This window comes from Octopus sinensis, linkage group LG21 (assembly GCF_006345805.1).
Source record: "Octopus sinensis linkage group LG21, ASM634580v1, whole genome shotgun sequence".
NCBI lineage: Eukaryota > Metazoa > Mollusca > Cephalopoda > Octopoda > Octopodidae > Octopus > Octopus sinensis.
In genome coordinates, this window is record NC_043017.1 from 23753709 (window position 1) to 23774110 (window position 20402).

Below are 20402 nucleotides of genomic sequence, written 5' to 3' on the forward strand. Positions count from 1 at the left end.
GGGTGTTTATGGAAGACAAGCAGTCGCCCATACATACCAGCCTTTCTCCTCCACGCCTCTGATGTTGTCCAAGGGAAAGGCAAAGGCTGATACAGCTTGGCACTACTGACATTGCAACTCATTTCTACAGCTGAGTGAACTGGAGCAACATGAAATAAAGTCTCTTGCTCAAGAACTCAACCTCGTGATCATAAGCTCGATGCTCTAACCACTGAGCCATGTACCTTTACATGTATTAGTGTGAATAAACCCATACACAGAGCAATAACATTGCATTTCCACTCATATAAACACACACTCATACAATGTTTATAAAACCTTGTGCAGCTACTGGTAAATACAATAAATACAGTATCGTATTACAATTCTGACAAGATTAATGTGAACTAGAGACATGCAATGCTAAAATTATTCTTGAAATATAAATCTGAAATAAAATAAAGAAAAACCTGTTGAGGTGTTTTGCCCAAACACTTACAGATATCTTCTCATATTACACACCAAACGTTCTTTGTGTTTTATAAATTTACCTTCTGAAAAGATAAAAGATTAACATTGCTTCTCATTGTATTTGTTTTTTTCTTATTTCTTTTTCTGTATATTCCATAGCTAAAATTCTTAGAAATCAGCCGCCTGTCTTTTATTAAAGAACTTGGTTGTAAAAGGAAAGAGGGTATGGTAATGAAATCTCCCGGAGGTCGGTCTACAAGTTGTCTGAATTGTAAGAACATGTTCCAACTTGGCAGAACTTGGCATAAAAGGTAAGAAGGGGTTGTTATTGTTGTTGTTATAAGTGTAATGGTGATGTCCCAGCATGGCCACAGCCTCTGGCTGAAACAAATAAAAGTAAAATGCTGTTGATTGTTGTTTGATCAATCAAACTTGGGATCTGTACCAAATGCCTTTTGGTATTAGTTCTCTTTGCATTCTGAGTTTCAATCCCACCATATCCAACTGGGATCATTGACTTAATCCCTCGCTCAGTTTAACATCACCACTCGGCAATTTGAGCATCTTTAGCAGATTCTGTTCTGTTGCAAGCGTTCAAGTCATTCACTGGTTCAGGGATACTTTCCTACCCCCTCTTTCCTTCCCCCATCCCTTCAATTCTCTCTCCTTCTCTCTAGTCTCAGGGAACCTGTGAAGGATCATGTACACTGCCCTTCTCTTCTGAGAGGGCTAGTGTATTTCTAAAAGAAATTTAAAAAAAAAAAACCTACCTCTTTTTATTATGATCCCGTCTACACCTGGGAGCCCTTCTACATATTTTATCCTAATACTTGATACTTTATTTTATCAATCCCCTACTCAAGAAGAATGAAAGACACAATTAAATTCAGAATGTAAAAAGTGTAACTAAATGCCACAGGCATTCTGTCAGAAACTCGGATGTTTTCTGCTAATTCAGCCCCAATATTAGTTGATAACTGAAATAAACCAACTGGGGTGGGGAGATTTCCAAATCAGTGTAGAAAGAATATTATGTAACATAGCACAGACATACATGTCCTTTCAACGAATCCTTTGGAGTACCTAATTCTTGGATCACATTTACACCTGGATTGCCTCCCCAATTTCCTTGGAGCACATCAATTGGCTCAGTGGTTAGAGCATTGGGCTCACCACCATGAAGTAGTGAGTTCAATTCCAGACTGGGCTGTATGTTGTGTTCTCGAGCGAGACATTTTATTTCACATTGTTTCAGTTTACTCAGCTGTAGAAATAATGTGTTGCAACATCACTAGTGCCAAGCTATATAGCTGGCATGGAGAGGAGAGGCTTGTATGCATGGTTGACTGCTAGTCTTTCATAAAAAAAACCTTCTCCTGGGAGGGGAACTTACTAAGTGCAATTCCATGATCATATATGACCATGATGGAGTGTCTTTACCCTTTACCCTATGTGCATAGATGCACCTTGTACAAGTGGGTGCTGAAATTTTTCTGACTTTAAGAGTATCACAAAAGGCCAGGTTGGAGGTCAAACCTTCCAAGTTCTTTTACAGGGCTTAGAAATACTGAAAGACTGTTGCAATAAATGTGTGAATCTGAGAGGGGAATATGTTGCATGAAATCATAATTAACTTATCCTCCTGTGTTTTCTGTTACACAAAGCCAGGAATTTTTCAGCATCCCTCGTATTTGAATTTTTGATAAGGTAATTGCTTTTAAGAACTTTAGCCAGGGTCCTGCTTATGAGTGTATTTTTTTGTAGTGTATGGCTTGGAAGCACTCCGTCAGTTACGACGACGAGGGTTCCGGTTGATCCAATCAACGGAACAGCCTGCTCGTGAAATTAACGTATAAGTGGCTGAGCACTCCACAGACACGTGTACCCTTAACATAGTTCCCGGGGATATTCAGCATGACACAGGGAGTGACAAGGCTGGCCCTTTGAAATACAGGTACAACAGAAACAGGAAGAAAGAGTGAGAGAAATTTGTGGTGAAAGAGTACAGCAGGGATCACCACCATCCCTGCCAGAGCCTCGTGGAGTTTTAGGTGTTTTCGCTCAATAAACACTCACAACGCCCGGTCTGGGAATCGAAACCGCGAGTCCGCTGCCCTAACCACTGGGCCATTGCTTATAGCATTTGATAACAGAGCATGACTATTTACTTTTTAGTGGTGATAACATTTCTAAATAAACTAACTCTGGCTTTAGAGCATGACAATAGCAATATCAGGAAAATAATGACCAAACTATGAAGATTTTCATTTGTGGCTGTTTCCGTGTTGTGTGTCACTGTCTCCCTCTTCTGTCTACATATGTGTGTGTGTGTGTGTGTGTGTGTGTAACCTTACAAAGATGTTTCTTGTATTCTTGTATTCACTCTGTAAAATGGTTGGCATTAAAAAAAGACATCCAGCTGTAGAAACCAGCTAAAGCTGTTATTGGGATCTGATGCAGCTCTGCAGCGTGTCAGACCCTATGAAACCATCCAACCCATGCCAGTAAGGAAAACATACATTAAATGTAGATGAACCTAACAGATGGCTCATCATTAAAGACATTGTTTATATTCGCTTATATTCTAACTAATATTCTAACAAATGGTTATATTTATGTTTATATTCTATATATCTGTGTGTGTTTATATTCTCTAACTTTCTGTCATATATATATATATATATATATATATATGTGTGTGTGTGGGTGTTTATAGTCTATACACACACACATATATATATGTGTGTGTGTGTTTATAGTCTACATATATATATATATATCATATATTTATAATTTTTCTATTTTCACAGATGGTTCATCATAAAAGACACATTTCTTACCTTCCTCCGTCCACACGATGGTGCTGTCCGAGATGTAATTTTACTCGATTCAGATTTTGATATAAAATCTGGTTATTTTGAAACTGGTGTACCTCATGGAATTCTGATAAAAAATTCTTGCCGGTTCGTATCATTTCCCATTCTTTAAATTCTACATAAAAAACTCAACATGCCATCAGCACTGTTGTATCGTTTTGTAAACAGAGATTTAGGTTTCTACAGAATGTTTTATTGTTTTGAAGCTGAAGAATTTTATAGAAATAACAACAACCTATGCAAGATAATTTCCTTCATTCTGATAGGATATTAGTCAGAGAAGCAAAGACAGTGCTGGTGACCTTTTTACTGCCTCTTGGAGATTGGTGAGGGAAACAGAGAAAGAAACCCTGGTTTCATCCTTTTGTTACTGTATTTCTATTGAAATACTCCACTTTTGTTTCAATTAATTTTGAATTATCATGAAGAATTTACTAAAGCAATTTTGTCATCATTAACCCTTTAGCATTTAAACTGGCCATATCCGGCCAAAAATATTCTGCCTGTTTTATGTTCAAACTGGCCAGATCTGGTCTCTCACACCAACCCTACAATATCGTCTTAAAAATTAACAGCTACCTCATAAAAATCTCATAGCTACAAGATAATGCATGATTAGTTTGAAACAATCTGGATGAAGAAGCATTAATTTTGGCAGAATAATGCGATCACTAAAGGGTTAAGCTGGAATTTGGATCATAAATTTACACATTTTATGAAAGGTTTTAGTTTAGATTACTTTAAGGATGAAGTATGTATCATAGAATTAGGGCACTTCAGGCAGGTTGGTATCAAAAGGGTTAAGAAGTGCTGCAGTAGAAAGCAACACCTCACTATGTTGTGTTATCCTCAAACTGGAGACTTGGTCTAAACCAGTGATTCTCAACCAGGGTCCACATGATCCCTTGTGGGTCCATATGAAATTTTGTTGTTAAAATTTAAGTGCAATAAATTGGTTATACTTCTACAGCACACAAAGGTCACGCACCACAACTCGACATTTTATTTATATTATATTATTATTATTATTATTATTATTATTATTGCATTTCATCTGTCTTCACATTCTGAGTTCAAATTCTGCCGAGGTCAACTTTGCTTTTCATCCTATCAGGGTCGATGTAATTTAAATGCTTGCAACAGAGTTGACTGCATTACGATACCTGGTGATATTTCAATTCTTTGTATTCTGAGTTCAAATCCTGCTGAGGTCAGCTTGGCCTTTCATCCTTTCAGGGTTGATAAAATAAGATACCATTAACCTTGGATGATAAATTGGGGAAATTGTAAGAGTGTCAGGTTTTGCTGTGTCTATTCCAACTGTTATCCAGTCTGGGTTCAAATCTTACTTTTTGTCACCAAGGGTTTGAACAAAACGAGAGAGAGACTGACTGACTGACTTCTGTGAGCATTTGTGGGAGAAATTACCAAATTTTGGCACAAGGCCAGTAATTTCAGGGGAGGGAGAAAGTCAATTACATTGACCCCAATATTTAACTGGTACTTATTTTATTGACCCCAAAAAGATGAAAGGCAACATCAACCTCAGTGGAATTTGAACTCAGAATGTAGACAGACAATGTGCTGCCAAGTATTTTGCCTGGCATGTTAACAACTCAGCCAGCGTGCAGCCATATATGGTATCAGTAATCAAGAAAATGAAAACTTGGTTTCCTTTTCTTAACTGGAAGATCTGCTGCAAATCAATAGTAATTAGCAAAATGGTAATGAGAGAATCAGGTTTAATTCATTAAGTTCTTGTAATGAAAAATGCATAAGAAGCGTCTTTGTGTTTATTGTGAAGAAACTGTTTTGTTCTTTGATAAACAGAGAACTGCTGTTTAGTTGCTGGACACATCGAAAACAGGTGGAATGGTCTGATCAGATTAAAATGATTGCTGATGGAACTGGTAAAGAATACACTGAAGAGAAACGGTTTAATTCTTTTGCACCAATTCGAACTGACGCCCATGGAACCTGGTAAGGAATAAAATTACTTCCATCCAAATTACACCAAATATTAATTTATGTTATTTGTTGTGTGAATTTTACACAGGAAAAGAGAGAAGCACTGTAAATATCAGAAATAACCTTTTTGCATTGTGTAAACACTGGTGCGAGGGTACATGGCCTAGTGGCCGGGGTTTTCAGCTCATGATCGTAAGGTTGTAAGTTTGATTCCTGGTATCAGTAAAGGAGATGAGCTGGCAGAATCATTAGCATGCTAGATAAAATGCTTAACGGTATTTCATCTGCCGCTACGTTCTGAGTTCAAATTCTGCCGAGGTTGACTTTGCCTTTCATCCTTTCGGGGTCGATTAAATAAGTACCAGTTATGCACTGGGGTCGATATAATCGACTTAATCCGTTTGTCTGTCCTTGTTTGTCCTCTTTGTGTTTAGCCCCTTGTGGGTAGTAAAGAAATAGGTATTTCGTCCATCGCTAAGTTCTGAGTTCAAATTCCGCCGAGGTCGACTTTGCCTTTCATCCTTTCGAAGTCAATGAATTAAGTACCAGTTGTGTACTGGTGATGATCTAATCAACTGGCCCCACTCCTCGAAAAATTTCAGGTCCTGTGCCTATAGTAGAAAGGATTCCTGGTATCAATAATCAAGAAAAATGGTATTGACCTCAATGCTCAACTGGTGCTTATTTTATTGATCCTGAAAAGATGAAAGGCAACATGAACCTCAGTGAAATTTGAACTCAGAATGTAGAAGAGCAAGACTCTTTATTTCACATTGCTCCAGTCCATTCAGCTGGCAAAAATGAGCTGTACCAGTAACTCAAAGGGCCAGGCTTGTCACATTCTGTGTCACGCTGGATCCCCCTAAAAACTGTGTTAAGGCTACATGTATTTGTGGAGTGCTCAGCCACTTGCACATTAATTTTATGAGCAGGTTGTTCTGTAGAAACACTGCCAGATCAGATTGGAGCCTGGTGCAGCCTCCTGGCTTCCCAGACCCCAGTCGAACCGTCCAACCCAAGCCAGCATGGAAAATGGACGTTAAATGATGATGATGATAAACAGCTTGTAGAGTTTTTATTGGATATATGTACCAACCTGGAATAAAGTAACATCTACACTTCTATTTTTCCTTTCCTTATAAAACTTTATATATATATATATATATAAATAAAGCTGATTTAACCCCTTTCGTACCGCTTCTAATTTACTAAAAGCATTGTCTTTTGTAATACTGTTGTATTATTACAGCTTACATGTTCTTCTCAGACTGGCTTACTTGAAGACACTGTTCTTCTGCATGCGTTTTACCTGCTATGGTTTGTGCTTAGCAGGGGCCCTTTATTCCTTTGAAGTCCATTCCTGCTAAGCCAATATGTGTGTGTGTGTGTATATATGTATGTATTTTAAAGCGATTTGTTGTTTAAGGCTGGAATAATGCAAGAAGGTACAAAAGGAAAAGAAAGCAAAACAAATTTGCAGTTTTACCTTGTGTTGTCCTGAAGAAGGGGTCAGAAGCCCGAAATATAGAAATACAGGGAAAAACTGCAGCTTTGCTTTGTTTTCTTTTCCTTTTGTAGTTTACTTTGTTCCAGCCTTACACAACGAATCTCTTAAAATTATTCCACACAATGCCTCACCAAAACTACCTCATGTGTATGTGTGTGTGTTTGTGTGTACTTGTGAGCGTGTGAGGTATGTGTATACATGCACACACATACATGTGTGTCTGTGCTTCTGAAAACGAAGCAAGACTTGGGTAAAAATGGCAAAAGCTTATTTCAGGATGCTGAACTTCACAAAAGAATGCAGATAAATGGCAAGACATGAGAAGGGGTTTGAATTCAGTGCTAGGATGTGGAATGAATATGGTTTTGGCTTCACTGGCAAAATACTAAACAATTTTATCACCATCTTTATCACCACCACCATCATCATCATCATCATCATCATCATCATCACCATCAACAATATATTAAAGTCAGCAGAAACCATTAAATGCTAAAATGAAATACCAAAATGCTGCTGTTTGTCGTTTCTTCCAGGTTTGTTGATGGAGATCTTTATTTTGAGTCTGTGGCAGATGTTTTAGAGGCAGCAACTGAGGAGATATTTATCACTGATTGGTGGTAGGTGCATTAGTCTTATTACAAACATACTTTGTGTCTTCTTCTCTACTCTTTCTTCTCTCTTTCTCTCTATCGTTCATTCTATTTCTCTCTTATTCTTTCTTTTCCTCCATTCCTCTTTTCTTTCATTCACTCTGTGTATATATATATGTGTGTGTGTGTGTATGTATACATATATATATATATATATATATATATATATATATTATATATAAGTAGATAGCTAAGAAGATATATTTATATTATATTTTTATATATGTATAGATTTCTATGTGTATATATATATAAATTTATTTGTATATATGTATATATTTGTGTGTGTGTATATATATATATATATTTGTATATATGTATATATTTGTGTGTGTGTGTATTTTACTCTCTGTATGCATAGCAATGCGTGCAGACACACACTTACTCTCTCTCTCTCTCTCTTTCTCTCTCTGTGTATATCACACTTTCTGTATTTATAACATATCACACACACACGCACACACACACACACACAACCCTAACCCATCTTATTTTACAAAATTTCTTTCCATTTGTTGTTAGATATCCATGTTAAAATTGCAACATCACACAGCCAGTTGTAAAATCACAAAATCACTTGTAAATGTTTTTCGAAATGTCAGACCTCATCTCTTCTCTCATGTCATGAATTAACTGTTTTTGTCTAATGAAGATTACTTTCACTTTCTTAGCTTGTATAGTCTTAAGAGTAATAATTGAGATAGAAGGAGGAAAAATTCTGGAGTTATTTTCTAAGTGCTTTAATCTAAGATTATGAATCAAAGTAGAAATAATTATTATATACAGGGGAAAAATAAAAAATTTCTGTTACAAGTAATTTTTTTTTTTTTTAACCTTTTGCATGTATAAGAAATTTTTTTAGATGCTTCTTATAATAATAATAATCCTTTCTACTAAAGGCACAAGGCCTGAAATTTTAGGGGAAGGGGCTAATTGATTACATCAACTCTAGAACTCAACTGGTACTTGTTTTATCGACCCCGAAAGGATGAAAGGCAAAGTCAACCTCAGCGGAATTTGAACTCAGGATATAGAGATAGACAAAATGCCGTGGTAATTATAATGCCCTGATGCAGTACCAGGCAGTGGCTCTCATGGCTTCTCATCTTAACTGTTTGGAACTGTTATCATGTACATGTTTTGTCTTGGTATAAAAGATGGGCTACAGCAAATATTCTGCTCAGTACCACAGATTTGCTTGTCAGTTGTTTGACCGTAACCAGTTGAGCATGTTTCTTAGTAGCTGACGATATGTGCATCTCTGATCATGAGCAGAAGTAGTGGGGGAGCATCATAGCCGTGTGTCGAGAGGAATTATTTGGGGTTTGGATAATTCACCTTTGGAAACATGGGTGTTTTGCTCTTCATCCTTAAACACCCTTTATTCAGGGACCTTTTGAGCAGGATGGGCTACTCAACCTAAAGATCAATACAGCAACAGGCATAAAGAGTAGGGGTTTTCACATAATGAAATGAAAAAAAAAGCAAGTATACATGGTATACATTGAAAAAGAAGGGACATATGCTTAGTATACAAATTTTTTTAAATGGCAGGGAGGATGATAGAGATGTGGCCTTCCTGATATACAGGAAGGCTTCTAGGGATAATGGAGGAACCCCACTATCCAAGATTTCCCTGAAACCCTAGGAGCTAGTACCCTCTCCAACTCACAGGTCTACACTTAGAGAGGTACCATCCACTGTTGCCTTATGGCCGGAATTTCATGGGATGGGATTAGTTGATTATTTCGACCCCAATGCTCATCTGGTACTAATGTTATTGACCTCAAAAGGATGAAAAGGGCAAAGTCAACCCCTGCAGCATTTGAACTTGGAATGTAAAGTTAGAAGAAATACCACCAAAACCTTTAGCCCGGTTTGCTAATGATTCTAGCAACTCACCAATTTATACCCTGTTAATGATAATATTCTTCAGACATTTTACCTCATCTGTAGATATGAAAGACTTCTTTTCTTTTTCTTTTTCTTTTTTTTTTTCCAACGTTGATTCTGACATGGTATTTCAATCATTTTGTTTTTCAGGTATCTTATTCCTGATTGTGTAGATCAATTAAAAATGATAGCTAGTTGAAAATGTCATGAAAAATCGTTCACCTCCAAAGATGAGGTTGATAATCTTCAAAACAATAATCTTATGAAGTCTTCAGCTGTTGATAACACACAAGACTACAGCATAAAAAGATTAAAAGACGAGTGGTAGCTTCTGTATGGTCAATCAGCTTACTAAAAATAGCTACCAAGTTCCCTCAGACCATGCCTAACCACCTTTGAAATAAAAAGGAAGGATAGATTGGGACAATAATGTAGTTCTAGTTATACATAGGTTCAAATATAAATGAACCCACAATATAAATTGTAAAATTATGAAAAATTTAATGAAAGAACTTTTTTGTTTTATATCTGGTACTGGAACATAGCATAGAATTTTGATGGAAAATTTTAATTTAGTGTTGAGGCAAGTGAAAATCAAAATCAAAATCAAATGAAATCAAATCAAAATAGATGAACATCAATGGAATTTGTATCTTTGTGGTGCCGGTGGCATACAAGAAAACCATCCGAACGTGGCCGTAGCCAGTACCGCATCGACTGGCCTCTGTGCTGTGAGCACGTAACAAATACCATCCGATCGTGGCCGTTCGCCAGCCTCATCTGGCACCTGTGTCGGTGGCACATAAAAACACCATCCGAGCGTGGCCGTCTGCCAGCCTCGTCTGGCACTGTGTCGGTGGCACATAAAATCACCCACTACACTCTCGGAGTGGTTGGCGTTAGGAAGGGCATCCAGCTGTAGAAACACTGCCAGATCTGACTGGCCTGGTGCAGCCTTCGGGCTCCTCAGACCCCAGTTGAACCGTCCAACCCATGCTAGCATGGAAAGCAGACGTTAAATGATGATGATGATGACCACTTGAAGACAACAAATTTATCAGATAATCCAGGACAGTCTTAAGTGGAGTGATATCAAGAAAATTAATTTATGGTAAGCTCTGTAACTGAGAAAGAATCAAGAACTTATAGAGAAGATAAAAGATTTAATTTCTGTTGAATTTCTAGAAATGCTTATATTTACTTGACCAGGAAGAAAGCACTATACCCATGATCTTTACAGCCCCTTTAAGACCTATGAGTTCAATAGGGTTAATGTTCTTAAAACTAGTGAGATCAACAGGGTTAATGCAACTAAATGCTATGGCTGTTTGGAAAATCATTGGCAGAGAAGGGATTCCAGGAAACCAATGTCCTGTGGGTGGTGGGTGGTGGTGGGGTGGGATGAGATGGGGATGACAAGACAAAGTGGTTTGTGTGATTGAATCAGGAGGAATAGGATGAGTGATGAGAGCTGGAAAGATGAGTGAACTCAGATTGTTGTGGTTCAAGATCAGCCAGTTCCCTAGAGTTTAGGGCCAATGGCATTACAGGAATAAGGCAAGATGTTTAGGGGCCTTGTTTAGTGGGGTGGGGCTGGGTTTGAAGTGTTTTAGTTTAATTCATAACCCTAGATTTGAACAGATTAAACAGTGTGTGTGGGTGGTGGCAGTGATGGTGATGGTGGAAATGTGTTGAGAGGAATGTGTGGGAAGGAGGGAGGGGGTGAGGCTATGAAGCTAAATGTTATAAATATTATGAAGCTTGATATAAATAAACCTCTCCACTGTGGTGTTGTACTGCGACAACCAGCTTTGTTTCCTCCTCAATAAACTGGAGCAGAATGTAGAATATATTCAACAACAATGGTGTCAGCTTTACAAATTCACGTGCGCAGTCGAGTCAGTGCACACATACTTATGCACTATGCGTGCGTGCATGCATATACACGCATACAAAGACAAACATGCACATATAGATATAGACATATTTATACAGGCACACATGCACACACAGCCACTCTCACATACAGACACACACACATACACAAACATATACATAAAGACACACATTTTACATGCATGCCCACACACATACATACACACACACACACACACACACAAACATACATAAAGACACACATCTTACATGCACACATGCTCATGCATACACACACACACACATACAAACACACACTTTATATACACTCATGCACACTTACCATATAACAATAGTTATCCAAGTCTGCTTAAGGCCATAGTATGGTGACAGTAACATTGAGATGTGTGTGTGTGGATTTGTGTATATACTGCAAAACATTTGCTATTTCTGTTTAACTTAGCAGCACAAATTCTTGATAAGCTGCTCTAAAGAGAATGAATTGTGGAAGATCGGAAGTAATTTCAAAAACTGATCTCATCTAGTTAATTATTCTATAATTAATAACTATTAATAGCAGATTGTGTGTGACCTTAGAAGCTCCTTTAAATTGGTGAGATGGATATACGGTTGGTGTTATTTATTTTTTAATGGACTGTGCTTGTCACCTCACAAAAGAAATTATTATTATTTTTAATAATAATTTTGGTCAAATCCGAAATCCCAGATTTTCAGGATAAAACGGATTTGTACTGACATAGGGGATTACTGGAAACATGCAAATGCTTTTGTGTGTCGTTATGTCAAACGCGGTTACAGTGAATCACAATTAAAGGAAATAGCAAATGAAATAGCTAAGATTAGCAAAGATAGTCAAACCTATGCGTATAATTTTAGCAAACACAATACAATAGATAACGGAATTCCTTTAGTGATTAGCTGGCACCGACATTTCACTGGCATTTCAAAAGTGTTGCATTTACTACCATGTGGCAAAAAAATATCCTCGTTTCAAACAGATGTTTCCTCAGCCGCCTATTTTAGCCTTTAGACTAAATAAACATATAAGAGAATTATTGACCTCTATATCTGACTCCAAGAAAACGAACATTGGAGTATCTGTACACTATACCTTAAAGAACAGCCGCAAGAGAGGTAAGCCCTGTTCATTGTGCAACAACATGAGTGAAGTGAATTTCAACAGAAATCATAACAGAAATGTTATGATTTATACAGAAAGTGGAACATGTAAAGATTCCCATTTGGTGTATGCTGCAGAATGCATGAAACACAACTTAATTTATGTTGGTTGTACAAGAGAACAATTAAACAAAAGGTTTAATGGGCACAAATTTGATGTCAGGCACAATAACAGTAGTTCGACAGAACTTGCTGAACATTTCATTTCAAGTGGCTGCAACTTTGAAGAAGACGCAAAAGTGCATATTCTCAGAAAATATTCTGAATCTGCTTCACTTTCACTTCTCAGAATGTACGAGGAGAAATATGTTTGCGAGTTATTAACATCACGCCCTGCAAGAATGAATAAGATGACAAGAGAATATCAACTTTATACAAATCTGTTTGATTAAATATTCTTCTTTCTCTCTTTTTCTTTTCTTTTTTTCTGTCATCTTTTTTCTGTTTTTTTCTTTTCGCCTGTTATAAAATTGTAACTTAAAAACTGATGATGTCATTCCATCAATTTGTGGATGCTGGTTGCTCTCATTCATACTTTACATTTAAATTTCTGTAATTTTGAATTTTTATCACTTCTTATTTTGAACTTGACAAAGACAAACGTACTGTTGAAATATCGTTCAACTAATAAAATATCTTACAATCGAATCACGCTCTTCGTCTTGACTGTTTACCTTTGTGAAGAATTACGTCAATCCTTTTTAAAATATAATAATAATAATAATATAAAAGATGGGCTACAACAAATATTCTGCTCAATACCACAGATTTGCTTGTCAGTTGTTTGACCTTAACCAATTGAGCATGTCCCTTAGTGGTTGACAATATGTACATCTCTGATCATGAGCAGAAGTTGTTGGGGATCATTATAGCCATGTGTTGAAAGGAATTATTGGAGAGGTTTGGATAATTCACCTTTGGAAACATGGGTGTTTCATACAACATCCTTAACCCTTATTCAGGGGTCTTTTGAGCAGGATGGGCTACTCAACCTAAAGAAAATCCTAACTGTGCCCCACCTGCAAGGTCATGTGCTGTTTATTTTTATATCAGATCACTATGTCACACCCATGTGGTTGTGATGCATGTGCCTGGTATACCCTTATCAGATGGGTAGTCATGATGGGTATACTGGGCTTCGTATATTTTACCCCCAGTGTCACTTTGATGGTATGCACTGCTCTCTCACTCAATAATAATAATAATAATAGGGTAAACTTTGCCTTTCACCTTTCAAGGTTGATAAAATCTCTACCAGTTGAGGTCGATATAATCAACTAGCCCTCTGCCCCAAAGTTTCAGGCCTGGACTGGCTCCTGTGCAGGTGGCACGTAAAAAACATCATTTGAGCATGGCCGTTGCCAGTACCGCCTGACTGGCCCTCATGCCAGTGGTACGTAAAAGCACCCACTACACTCTCGGAGTGGTTGGCATTAGGAAGGGCATCCAGCTTTAGAAACTCTGCCAGATCAAGATTGAAGCCTGATGCAGCCATCTGGTTCTCCAGTCCTCGGTCAAATTGTCCAACCCATGCTAGCATGGAAAGCAGACGTTAAATGAAGATGATGATGATTGTTATTATTATTATACGGTGATGGTGGTGGTGAAGGTGGTGATCGGACGCAGTGGTGACAATGAGATGTGATGGTGATAGTTTATGGGGGGGGGTACTGATAGTAGTAGACAATGGTGACTTAGTAGAGCACTCAACAATATCCCACACAGAATTCAATTAACTTCCACCTGCTCCCGTGTTGTTGGTACGTGATTGTAGTTTTATCTTTACCCCCAACTACTGCTCCACTTCTCAACTCCATTATTTTATTGCTAATTGAGTTTTCTTTTTCTTTTCCTTTTTTAATATTTTTTTTTTCTTTTATATTTTCCGATAGGTTGAGTCCAGAATTATATTTGAAGCGTTCTGGTGCAGATTTCAATCAATGGCGTTTAGATGTGGTTCTTAAACGGAAAGCAGTAAGTTTCTTCATCTCCATCATTACCATCTTTATTGCCACCATCACCATTATCGTCACCATCATCATCATTACCACCATCATCGTCATCACCTCATCATTGATATTTAGACCTCACTGTAAAATTCCTCAGTATTTTCTTATTCCACAATACTGAATCCACTTCATCCTATTGAAAAGTTAATTTCTCTCCAAAAGCATAATTGTCCATCCTTTCATTTAAGAGTAGAGAGGCCATGCTTTGAAGCATTCATCCTGTGGATTTGTTTGGTCTAAATTTAAAATGAAATTGGATAATTCACAAATATTTCATAATTTTCATAGTTTGTAAAATTATATAAATAAATTTGTATAAATATTTTATAATTTTGGTAAGATATGGAGATCACATGAATATGATTATATAATAAGCCCTGACCATGTGGTAAGAAGCTTGCTTCTCAACCACATGGTTCCAGGTTCAGTCACACTGCATGGCACCTTGGGCAAATGTCTTCTACTATAGCTTTGAGCTGACCAAGGGAAAGGCAACATCGGTGGTGTAGCAAAGTGAGACTGGTATGCATGGGCGACTGCTGGTCATCCATAAAAACAACCTTTCCTGGACTTGTGCCTCAGAGAGGAACTTCCTGGGTGCAATTCCATGGTCATACATGACTAATGGAGATCTTTATTCTTATGAGAGGTTCATGTAATAGAAATATTATCAGGTTGAGATCACCATCTCATGCACATATGGTTGTGATGCATATGCCTGGTGTACCCTTATCAGACGAGTAGTCATGGTGGGTATACTGGGCTTCGTATATTCTACACCAGTGTCACTTGGATGGCATGCACTGCTCTCTTACTCAATAATGATAATAATAATATTGATAATGTCTTTTCCTCTCTTCGCCATCATTACTCAGGAATGTGGAGTGAAAGTATTTATATTGCTGTACAAAGAGATAGCCCTGGCCCTTGGCATCAACAGTTATTATAGTAAGAGGACACTGATGAGTCTCCACCATGAAAATATCAAGGTAAGTCTCTTTAATCACTCAACCTGAAAACATTATTGATTTCATTTTTGCTTCTTTTTATCCTTTGGCTCCATGGCTTTTCGTTACTTTCATCTTATAATTAACTAAGGCTGATCCTGTTTTTATAACGATTATTTTTTTCCCCCGGTTTATTTGGCTCCTTTTTCATCTTTTTTTTTTTGCCTTTTAAATTCAGCTTACTCTGATGAATTTGTGTTTTACTTTTTTCCATTACCTTGTGATATCTCATCCTATTATGTAACAACAGTAATTGTAAGTGTGTATGTGGGAGGGAAGGTTCTTTGAGATGTTGACCCTTAGAAAATATATTAACAGAGGAAAATTCATCTGCATATCATAATCATTCACATCATCACTGTCATCATTATGATAAAGATGGCGACGATAATGATGATATATAATGATGAATTACCATCATTTATCATCATCATTATTATTGTCGTCACCCTCGTCGTCATCATAATCATCATCATCATCATATTATAATTCTCTTGGTATGTGAATGTTTTACTTCACTATTCTATGCCAGGTTGGCTGTGATTGTTTGTGTAAATTTGTATAAATTTGCATATTGTTGAAGAACAACTGGTTCCTTGGTTGTCTGACCCTTCCCCTTCAACACCACTTGAGCATGATGTTGAAGTCAAACTTGTTATCAGCTGATTAATACTGGTTGCCAAACAATATCATCCATTCTTCTTTTGTAACACAATCAATTGTCTAGACATATTCATAAAACAGTATTTGCCCTTCATTTGTGTTTTTGTTTAATATTTATATTTCTTTTTATATATTTTTTCTTTTTTATGAGTGTAGAAGCAGGGGGTATCTTTGAAATTAAGCATTCTAAAAGTATTTAAAGTTAATATGATGACTTTTCCCCTCTCCCTCATATATTTTCAGCCGTATATTACTCGTTGTCAGCATCATATACTGTATTTTCATACACATTTTCTCTATCTATTCTCGTTATAAATTTACTGTATTTTCCAGTATACAAGTCAATGTAGCATATATATGTCTTGCAAACAACTTGCACTTGCAAGTGCTACAAGTCAAAAGTTCCGTATACCGGAAGCCAGCAAGTGTATGGGGTCATCAGGAGAGAATGCGCGCCGTTTTGGGGCCTACCTCTCAATGGCATCAATGCGCACCAGCCCTCCTCACTGATATGAGGCCCCGCTTGCTAGATCAGCTGGTTATCAAATTAAGCTCAATATCCTTCTAGCCATCGCTTATCGTCTCTTTTGAACGAAATCCAGTGGCTAGCCTTCTCCACTGCAGTTTGAATATCACTCATGGTGGTATTGACTTTACAATGAGTTAGGCCTAGCGATAACAACAGTCGTCTTACACTGTGTCCAACGAACCCTCTACATCCGACTTCGATTGGAAAATGTTCCGCTTTCCAGCCTGCGTCTTCACATTCTGCTATCTTTCTAAAACCTGCTGCATTTCACATGGAATTTTTGGTTCCCCTTCAAAGCTATCTAAGTGTATAAGTCAAGGCCAAGATTCATACCAATATAATTAATACACATACACTAGTTCAATTCAATTCCATTCATTTATTAAATATCCAATTCTTTTAAGTTATTGAAAGGGTTGCAAAAAGCAACAAAAGAGCTTTGACAAAAAAGAAATGGATATTTAATAAATGAGTGGGATTGAACCAGTGTGTGTGTGTTAATTATATTAGCATGATGACTCTCCCTAGACACAACAAAAATTTGTTTCAACACACAAATTCACATAAAGAATCTTGCAAACAAAAACGATGTATAAGTCGACCTATCTTTTTTGGTTGTAAATTTTGAGCTGAAAAATTTGACTTGCATTCCAGAAAATATTCTATTCTATTTCTTCACCTTCAAAAGTGTATTATTTTCTTTTCTGTTTTTCCTTCAAATTTTATCCTAGGTGTTAAGACATCCCGATCATGTACCTGGTGGAGTATATCTATGGGCGCATCATGAAAAACTGGTTGTTGTTGACCAGAAAAGTGCTTTCTTAGGTGGCTTTGATCTCTGCTATGGTCGGTGGGACTGTCAGAACCACAGGTATTTTGATACATTCTTATCAGGTCTTAGAAAATGTTCCCAGATTACTTGTTAATGAATGTAAAACTATTGTTTAGCCCCAAGTCAGTCCTGGTTAAACAGTGTTTTGACCTCGGGTATTCCAACCATGACCATACTGTCTAGTTTGCTTTTATTTTCCAGTTACAGTGTATTTCAAGCTATATTTTCTAACTTGTCCACCTCTTTAACACCAGGATGTGATTTGAGGGAAATTGGGGTTCTACTTTTAGCAGACTGAGGAACCACAAGGGGGCACCCTCAAGTAAAGTTTTAACGAATGTGGAACCTGTTAATAGTTTGCTCCAAATCACTTCACCAAATCAATAATTGCTCATAAGATAGACTGATTTTTACCAACTCTCATTTTTTTGCTGATAAATTGTGGCTGAGAAAGATTTGTCTGCAACAACAGAGTGGCAGACCATATTAGCCATGAAACACATATAAACTGTTAACTTCACTTAAACATGTAATGTTTAGTGTCAGTGATTGGTGGGACTAGACTTTTGACAACAAATAATGAATGTTTAAATAAAGTTAACAGTTTTTGTGTGTTTTTGAATGGCTTGTATATGTATTTTATTGTTTTAACTTCACCACAAATCAAAGATCAACTCATTAGCCAGAGAAGTACATCTCTGAAATACAGATCTATTTTAGTTACTCAGTTCCCAGTTCAAATCTGTTGAAAGCGATGTTTTATACTTTCAAACGCATACAGCTCTGAAGTATTTTCAACTATCTCACTGAGATATATAAAAAAGAAAACATCAAACAAAATAAAGTCCTTACTGTGAATCACTTCTACTGTAATCCTTTCGTTACCAACCCGGCTGAAACCAGCTCTGGCTCTGAGTACAAATGTCTTGTTTTCATAAGTTTTGAATTAAAATCTTCCACCAAACCTTAGTCACAATTTATGTTCCTAACACTAGCTGAATGGTAACTAAGTTATTTTACTAAATTCTTTGTTATATTTAGAGTAATTGAAAGAAGCACAGAGCATCTCAAAATAAATACAGTAATGAAAGGGTTAATTAAATGGTTCTGTTCAAATGGATGTAACTTCTTGTGGCAAGTTTTTTATCCATCTTTTTGAAACACATGGTTGATATACAGGGATACCCTTTTGTTTATCATTGTTGTGTGAATATTTATAATGATATCAGTTTTTATTGGTTTAATTAAAGTAATTAAGTATCACATAGACATAGACCTATAACAAAAAACGTTATAGAAATTAAAACCTTTGCCATGCAGAAATACAATGATCTCATAGAACTGAGGTAAACCAAAAAGAGAGAGAGTGTTATATTCTTTAATGGGTTTGTTTAAATGTAAGAGCTGTCATACTGGAGCTTCAATGCAACTCTCGTTTCTCCTTAGTTTCTCTCCATAATGACTCCCAATGTCAGTTCCAAACATCTTTTATACTTGTTCTCTGCTTCTGCTGGAGAGCTGCATAGATAGCCAGGTAACTAACACTAGAATTATTTCACCTGATTTTATGTTCTTGTTGATGCAACAGAGACAGAGGGGGGTTGAAGAAATAGAGGAAGAGTAGGAAGGAGAGAGAGAGAGAGCAGTGGGAGAGAGTCAGAGGCTGAGTAAGAAAAGCAATAGAGAGTAACAATAGGAGAGAGAGAGAGAGAGAGAGTGAATGAAGTGGTAGAGATTAAGAGAAAGCAATTAAGAGAGCAAGACATTGGAATTGTTCTGCTGTTGATTATTTCATGTTGAAGAAACTTTAAATTGAAGATATTAAAAAAACAAATTTTATTAATTTCTCGTTTTCTTACAGGCTTGATGATCTTGGTTCCATAGTCAATGCCAAAGACGACCAGAATTTGTCAATAGTTGTAGAAAATAAAGATGTATGTATGTCATGTCACCATTTTGAACAATCCTACTCTTTCATGTTTTGCATATGGCACAGATTGTGTGTGTGTGTGTGTGTGTGTGCATTGTGTGTGTGTATGCATTGTGTGTGTGCGCATGTGTGTGTGTGCGCGCGCATGTGTGTGTGCGTGCATGTGTGTGTGCGTGTGCGATTGTGCCACAGGACTTCTCAAAACTTCATATCAATATTAAAGCATTGTCTAAGCCTAAATAGGTTGCCAATGAAGAAAACCAAATAATATACACACACACATATACATACATACATACATTTATATATAAGTAAATAAATGGAGTTGAAGGAAGATGTTTTTAAAATTTATCCGTGTTACTTGCGTGAATTTTGCTACCCTGGTAACTGTTTATTGAATTTTCCAGGTTAACAGTAAAAAAAGGATAATTCATTCATCCATTTAAATACATTTATATATATATATATATATATACATAGATTAGAGAAAGGTATTCTCTGTATAGAAGACACTTTGTTGTGTTCAAAACAATTAAACTTGAACAGGTAGAGGAGTAAATGTAAGGACATGCAAGTTAGGCAAGTCGATATACAGAAAATATAATTTACAATTGTTATTTCGGACCACAAGCCCTCAGAAACAGCTGTTGGATTTGTAAAAATCTTATTCAACACTTTAAATTCCTGATTTCATTTCTAATCTGTGTAAGTCGGATGTTTTTATATGTAATAAAAATAATATATATATATGCAGATACATATATATATATATATATATATATATATATATATATATATATATAAATTGTATAAAAGATCAGGGGTAAGGTCAGATCAATGCGAAGTAAATGCAAGATAAATCACAAGGAAACAAATAGGTGAATTAATGTAGACTTACGTTGTATTCAATATTTCGGGGTTATGACCCCATTTTCAAGAAATTGACGAATGTTGCCATTGAAAATGGGGTCATAACCCCGAAATATTGAATACAAGGTAAGTCTACATTA

At 36.6% G+C, this 20402-nt stretch overlaps 1 protein-coding gene across 2 annotated transcripts in view; it reads left to right on the plus strand.

The window, feature by feature from the left end:
* LOC115222875 (phospholipase D1-like) overlaps nt 1-20402 on the plus strand; it is a 194355-nt gene that overhangs the window by 144942 nt on the left and 29011 nt on the right. For both annotated transcript variants that reach the window (XR_005003371.1, XM_029793251.2), the window contains exons 6-13: nt 610-761; nt 3261-3413; nt 5157-5306; nt 7338-7421; nt 14315-14396; nt 15307-15420; nt 17362-17501; nt 19324-19396. Coding sequence is in view for 1 of the 2 variants with exons in the window: in XM_029793251.2 (XP_029649111.1) it covers nt 610-761; nt 3261-3413; nt 5157-5306; nt 7338-7421; nt 14315-14396; nt 15307-15420; nt 17362-17501; nt 19324-19396 (948 nt within the window). In the remaining variant the exon portion in view is untranslated. The remainder of the gene's footprint in view (nt 1-609; nt 762-3260; nt 3414-5156; nt 5307-7337; nt 7422-14314; nt 14397-15306; nt 15421-17361; nt 17502-19323; nt 19397-20402) is intronic.